This window comes from Sinocyclocheilus grahami, unplaced genomic scaffold (assembly GCF_001515645.1).
Source record: "Sinocyclocheilus grahami isolate Dianchi unplaced genomic scaffold, SAMN03320097.WGS_v1.1 scaffold9337.1, whole genome shotgun sequence".
NCBI classification, from domain to species: Eukaryota; Metazoa; Chordata; class Actinopteri; order Cypriniformes; family Cyprinidae; genus Sinocyclocheilus; species Sinocyclocheilus grahami.
The window spans coordinates 1,293-8,565 of NW_015512552.1; the positions used below are offsets into that span (position 1 = coordinate 1,293).

General features: G+C 37.3%; 1 protein-coding gene across 1 annotated transcript in view; it reads left to right on the forward strand.

The window, feature by feature from the left end:
- LOC107578219 (gastrula zinc finger protein XlCGF71.1-like) overlaps positions 1 to 698 on the forward strand; it is a 1,673-nt gene extending 975 nt beyond the window's left edge. The window contains 1 exon segment of the mRNA XM_016264196.1: positions 1 to 698. This exon segment is cut by the window's left edge and continues 186 nt beyond it. Within this exon segment, the coding sequence (XP_016119682.1) occupies positions 1 to 438 (438 nt within the window). The 3' untranslated portion in view covers positions 439 to 698.
- The last annotated feature ends 6,575 nt before the right edge of the window (positions 699 to 7,273 follow it).

Below are 7,273 nucleotides of genomic sequence, written 5' to 3' on the forward strand. Positions count from 1 at the left end.
ATCCACACTGGAGAGAAACTGTATGAATGTTATCAATGTGGAAAAACATTTTTGTGGGCTTCAAACCTGAAGAATCACCTGAAAGTTCATTCAAAGGAGAAACCACATTCATGTTCTTTCTGTGGAAAGAGTTTTTCATATCTGCAGAAATTAAAAGTTCATCAGAAAATACACACTGGTGTGAGAGAATATATGTGCTTTGAGTGTGAGAAGACTTTTATTACAGCTAAAGATTTGAAACGGCACGAGAGGATCCACACTGGAGAGAAACCTTACAAGTGTTCACACTGCGACAAGAGATTCAGTCGGTCAGGAGACCTGAAAAAACATGAGAGGATCCACACTGGAGAGAAACCATATCACTGCACTGCATGCGGGAAGAGTTTCAATCATTCGTCTTCTCTACGGAGACATAAAATAAACAACCACATTAAGTAGTTTATCTCCAGGTCCAGCGTTTTCAAGTGCTACACCGCATCTCTTCCATATTAATCTGTCATAAGAAACATCATCTAAATTAGTCACAGTGAATAAAGTTCATCTTCAAGACCAGCAGTTTCAACTGTGAGATTCAGATCAACTCAAAGATGTATTTCCTTCCTAAAGAACAATATCTAAAGTGTTATTCAGAAATTAGAAAGAGCTTTATTGCCAAGTATGTTTGCACATACAAGGAATTTGCTTCCAGTACACGGAGACAACAATACACAGATAATAAAAATGAGATGTGAATAAAATACACATGCATAAATATAAACCACAAAAAAAGAATAAATTGTATGTACAGGTGTGCTATAGACGGAATAGGAATAGAATAAAATAAAATAAATTGTAGGGATGTACTAGGGTTTAGGGTGATAAATAAGTATAAGGTTATTGCACATACTGTACTTTAATTGCACAATGGGAGAACATTAACTGTTCATGAGGTAGATTGCCTGGGGAAAGAAACTGTTCTTGTGGCTGGCTTGTATACAACTTCGCTTCATGATATAAATTATGTCATTATGCTTTTTTACGAGTTTCATTTTATGTTCAAAATGTTCTTCAAATGCATATTTGTAGAAGGTTTTTACAGGTTCTTGTGCATGAAGCTGAAAAAAGAAGCTGTTTTATTTCTAATTTCATCTTCACTGTTGATTTTAAAACAACTAGTTGTTATTCTGCTTGGGGTGTGTTTTACAAAATGCAGGTGTGAGATATTCTGTCATGTAGGTTTGCATCTGATCCATCTTCACTTTAATTCACTTGAGATGCTTTGTCTTGTTAGTCGATAAAGAGAGAGATCTGTCTTTTACTTTATACTTGCTTCAAGTATCAAACTTTTGTTGTCCACTTTTGTTGTCTGCTGATTTTTCTTGCGTCAATCACAAATGAATAATTTCATAATTTCAGTTACATCTAAAAGCCATGAAATATTACTTGTTTTTGGGCTGTCCCTAATTCAATTTCTCATAAGCTTTTAAATTATCATTTGAGAAATAACTGTAATGCTTTTCAAGGGAGCATAGGCTTTCAGTAAATATTGTGACTCAAATAATCAGTTTCTATCAGCAAACACTCAGAATAAAGTGAGATGATCTGCTGCTGATCCTGAATGGGTTGTTTAATGAGTGTTTATAGTCTGAGGATCATCAATATTATCAGCTGCTGAAAATCCTCTTTATTTCATGTCAATAGATCCTGTTTTCACCTCATTCATTATGCTGATGACTTCAGATCTGTTAATTGCCACATTAAGCTCATTTATTTGCTGTTAACAGACTTAAGCAAACAACACGACCAGCAATCGTGACATTACAAGATGTTAATATCATGTAATGGGTTTTTTAAATATTGTTAATTCTTTAATACATTTTAGGTAAACAAATTATGAGAATAAAAGTGTGTTGGCGTGTGACAGGAGAGCATTCTGAGAGATGAGACTATAAAAGACATCTAGACTGTTCGGTGACTGTAAGACTGTTTGACCTTTTCTTGCAAGAAAATAAATCATCCTTAAAGACAGTTGTACATGTTTGTCTCTTATTCAGTGATATAATTTTAATTTGTCACAACAATTATAACAGCATTTATTTCATGAATCTGTGATAAACCATGTTTCATATAAAAGACAAAACCAAAAATGAACAAAAACATGCTAGGTTCAACTTAAATTGTGGGTTATTTGTTTAGTGCAAATTTGTGAGTTACTTTTTTTAATTACTTATTACCTTTATTCTTACATTGCTTATATTTGATATCTTTTGGATGTACTCCTTAATTTTTGCTTTCATTCAATATTAATCAGAAGACCTGACCAAAACCGTTACCTCCATGTCTACCCTCCGTTTTTGTACAGTGTTTTTTGTTTCCGTAGTTCTCCTCATGTATTCTTTCACCCGCCCGGAATTCCTCCTCCTTTTCCTGCTGGAGCAGGGGGACAGATCTCTCGAGGACCATGCAAGACTGTTCCTAATGCTAGCTAACACCACCTGCTACCCGGACGACGCGCTCTGCTCATGCTATGACGCGAGCTTGAACACCCCGAGCAGAGCGCCGTCATCCATCCCACCGGCTCCGTTGGGCTGCTTCCTCCCGTCAGCTCTACCTTGGTCCTCAGTCACTCCAGCTCCGCCTCGGTCGCCAGAGCTCTCTGCTCCACCCTGGCCCCCGGATCCTCAGCATCCCCCTGGCTCGTTGGCTCTCCGCCTCGGGCTCCTCCGCCGCCGTTGGTCGGCCCCCTGGAGTCGGCGGCCATGCTTCCTCCCTCCGTCCTCCCTCCGTCGGCTCCACCATGGGTCGCCATCATGGCTGTGGCCTGGGTCCTGCTTGGTTCCTACTGCTCCGGATCCCTCCTGTTTCCTCCCTCCTTCGTCGCCTCCCTGGTCTCTGTCTGCCGGCCCCCTCCCGGGTGTCCGTTCTCCTCCTGAGCCTCCCCCCAAGCTCTCATCTATGCCTCCCTCTGTTGTTGTTATGGTGCAAGGACGCACCTTCTGGGAGGGGGCGAAATGTCAGACTTTTGGACCCGTTTTGTCCCCGTAGTCCTTCCTGTGTTTCCTTATTTGGTCATGTTCCTGTCCTTGTTTAGTTTGATTATGTTCCATTGACGTCACCTGTGTTCCCCTGATTGCCCTGTGTTTAAAAGTCCTAGTCTGTTTAGTTTGTGTTTGTCAGGTCTACTCGTTCTCTACGTGTTGGCTCAAGCTCCTATTGTGGATTATCTCCCGTTTTCGTCATTAAAGACTGTGAATGCTACTCCGTGTCTCCTACGTTCTTACCACAGCAGCGTAACGTGACAATGAGAGGTAAGATAAATTGTAGGAATAAAATATGTGGATGAAACCATAGATATAATTTGTGAATTAGTATCAAATAAAATGCAATTCATTTAGTTATTAAAAGAGTGACTTGACTTGATAAATATAGGTAGGTGAACAGCAATAGTTCAAATGTGTGAATTAGTATAAAAACAATTTTTTTTTACACTTTGGCAGATCTGCTCCTCCTTCAGTAAAGCTCCTCCCACAACAATCACACCTTCAGTGAAGCTCCTCCCACTGCAGATCAGCAATAAATACTGGATTATTCCCATCAGCCTACAAGTGAAGATGAGCATCAGGAAGAAGTGAAATCTGCAGAGACATGACAGGACAGTGAGAACATGAGAGATCCAGAACCCTGCAGAATGAAACACTGAAGAACAAACGGGGCTGCGTTTCCCAAAAGCATCGTAACTTCAGTAGCACTTGAAAATAAGCATAGATCTACGAGTGCTCTGGAGTAATTGTAAAGCCCTAAGTGCATCGTAAGAAGACAGATTTATGTGGTCACCTGCAGGACAATCGTCAGATTGCACCTTTAGCTTTATTCAAGTGCAATGTGATTATAATAAGTTTTGATTGTAATTCATTGTACACTTTATTACTCTTTTCTTTTTTTTATGAATTTAGAAATGAAATAATTAAAAAAAGGAAGAAAAATAGAAATGCACATCTAAATTGAATGACTGAACAAAAAAAAATTTATGAAAGTAGTAATGTGGGAAATATGCTTCAAAGACTGGGAGGAAAAAATCTGTCAATGACTTGCTGACGTGTACGAAAACCAATGTATTGGACCCGGAAATAACGTCTCTACATAGATATTATATACTATAATATACAAACCCGATTCCAAAAAAGTTGGGACACTGTACAAATTGTGAATAAAAACAGAATGCAATGATGTGGAAGTTTCAAATTTCAATATTTTATTCAGAACACAACATAGATGACATATCAAAAGTATATTGTAAATTATTATGTAAAGTATAATATTATACATACAAATATAATTTAATATAATATAATTGTTATAATATCCGAGTTGTCTGGAACGCAGCATTAGGTTAACATTTCAATAAACGAGTGTGTACTACAATTACTAGCCATTTATATAAGGTGACATTTCAGCACTTGACAAACAGATAGCGACTCCTAAGTAGCACTTAAAGGAATAGTTCACCCCAAAATGAAAATGTGATGTTTATCTGCTTACCCCCAGGGCATCCAAGATGTAGGTGATTTTGTTTCTTCAGTAGAACACAAACAAAGATTTTTAACTCAAAACGTTGCAGCATGTCAGTCATATAATGGAGGTGAATAGGAATCACAGCTTTGAGAGTCAAAAACACATACACAAATAAAACCAAATTAAACCCTGCGGCTCGTGATGATACATTGATGTGTAAAGACACGAAACGATCGGTCTGTGTAAGAAACTGCACAGTATTTATATCGTTTTTTACCTCTGATTAACCGCAATGTCCAAACTGTCCTGAGTGCGTTCTCATCTTCTTCTTCAGCCGGCTCATGACACGTCGTCGTCTTCTTCTTCTTGCTTTATGGCGGATCGCAGACTTATAAGTGCATAACGCCACCTATCTCTCAAATGGACCATTGACCATTGTAGATAGAGTGTCAATGGTCCATTTGAGAGATAGATGGCGGTAATGCACTTATAAGTCTGCAATCCACCATAAAACAAGAAGACGCGTCATGCGATGGCTTTAGAAGAAGACGATTCGTGTCTTTACACATCAATGTATCGTCATGAGCCGCAGGGTTTAATTTGGTTTCGTTTGTGTGTTTTTTTTACTCTCAAAGCTGTGATTCCCATTCACTTCCATTATAAAACTGACAGACTGCAAAGTTTGAAGTTAAAAATCTTCGTTTGTGTTCTACTGAAGAAACAAAGTCACCTACATCTTGGATGCCCTGGGGGTAAGCAGATAAACATCAAATTTTCATTTTTGGGTGAACTATCCCTTTAAAGCACGGCTACGTGCGATTGCGTTAAGTGCATTATTGGGAAACGCACGTGAAACAATAACGAACGATCGTAAAATGACTCGTAGAAAACACTCTTAAGCTCTAAGATCAATCAGAATCGAGAAACGCAGCCCAGGTTGGTGTTTATTCTTGATCCTTCATCAATGAGGCTGAAGAACCATTAAGTTATAAATCTTCAAGCAGTTCAGCAATATTTTATATTTAAAAACATAAGAGCTGTTAACTGGTTAAATTAATAAATAACAAGGTATAAATAACGTAATGGCAAAATCAGCTTTCCTTTTTTCTTGTTGTTGTCAACAAAGTTACAATATGAACGGATTTATTTTGCATTAATTTGAAATGAATTTCACAATGTTAGCAACCCTCTAATCAGACTTTTAGCTTTTAACTTTTTAGAGCAACTTTTTGTAAACTTTTTTTTAGAAAATGTTATTATTTTTCTTGCAACAGTTGTTTGTGTAAAAACTTTTCTTACTGGGTCATTGGATGGATTAGAAATATCCTGCTTCCTACTTCTGAAGTTATAATTATGAGTTGCTTTGTTGTTGAAAAGGAATTAATTAATGCATATTTGTGCACCTGTATTGTAAAGTATTACCCAAAAGGACATTAAACTGTTGTGAAATGATGAACAAGTTTAGGCATAAGTCTGAGGAACTCTGAAAATATTTGTTTTTGAAATATTATTTTAAACCTGCTGAAACTAACCTGCGTGAACTAAAACGATCAGTTCCACATGCATGTCCGGGAAACACATTAATATTCAGGTATGCTGTGCCCACTGAACTCTGGAAATCAGTTTTTCCCACTGCACTGCATCCTGCAGTCTATATTATATTAACATAACAATCATATTATTTTTCCGGTGACTTTCTGGTACCTTGGCTACATACTTCATTAATCTGCTAGCTGGTTATTAATGGTGGCATCCTGCCAGTCAGTCAATAAATCTCAGTTTCTCTTGAAAGTATTACGGGCTCTTCTTCAGCTTCATGAACAAGAAAAGTTTGTACCAAAAAACACACAAAAAAATTACTTTCCTTCATAAAAGAGCAAACAAACTAGAAGTGATACAGTATAGAATATGGCACATTATATAAAACTCATAATAGCACACAATAATATAATTACATATCACAAAGTAAAATTATATTTAAAAAAAATTTATATTGTTCTTTGGATATGAAACTTCATCTTTGAGTTGATCAGAATCTCACAGATGAAACTGATGAAGATCTTGAAGATGAACTTCATTAACTGTGAAAACAACAGATGATGTTTATTTTCCCTGTCAATTGTTATGCTGATTAGGACTGATTTATACAGAAGCAAATGTATAGATCAACACATTATTGTGTCATGTTTGGTGAGGATGTGGTGTCAGACCTGAACATGCTGGATCTGAAGATAATCTATTTTATTGTGAATTTGTTTTGTATGCTTGTGTAAAGAAATTGATAGAGTGAAACCCTTCCCACATGCAGTGCAGTGATATGGTTTCTCTCCAGTATGAACTCTTGTGTGAACCTTAAGTTGATCTTTATGTCTGAAACTCTTCCCACACTGATCACATGTGTAAGGTTTTTCTCCAGTGTGGATCTTCTCATGTCTTTTCAGGGTTTCTGATTGATTGAATCTCTTGTCACAGTGTGAACACGTGTAAGGTTTCTCTCCAGTTTGGATCTTCTCGTGCTGTTTCAGTTCTGTAGATGTAATAAAAGTCTTCTCACACTCAAAGCACATATATTCTCTCACAAAGGATTTAGACCTTTTATGTGATGGCCATACAAATAATAAGGTTGTCTGTGGTTTCAGAAATTGTTGTGGATGTATAGGATATATACAGAAAAAAGGGGCCAAAATTGTTCCTTTCGGGGAACAACAGCTTGTCGCTGTAGCAGTACTCTTAAAAAGACATCTTTGTTCCTTTTTTACCCCTAATAGGTTGGCTCCCTTTT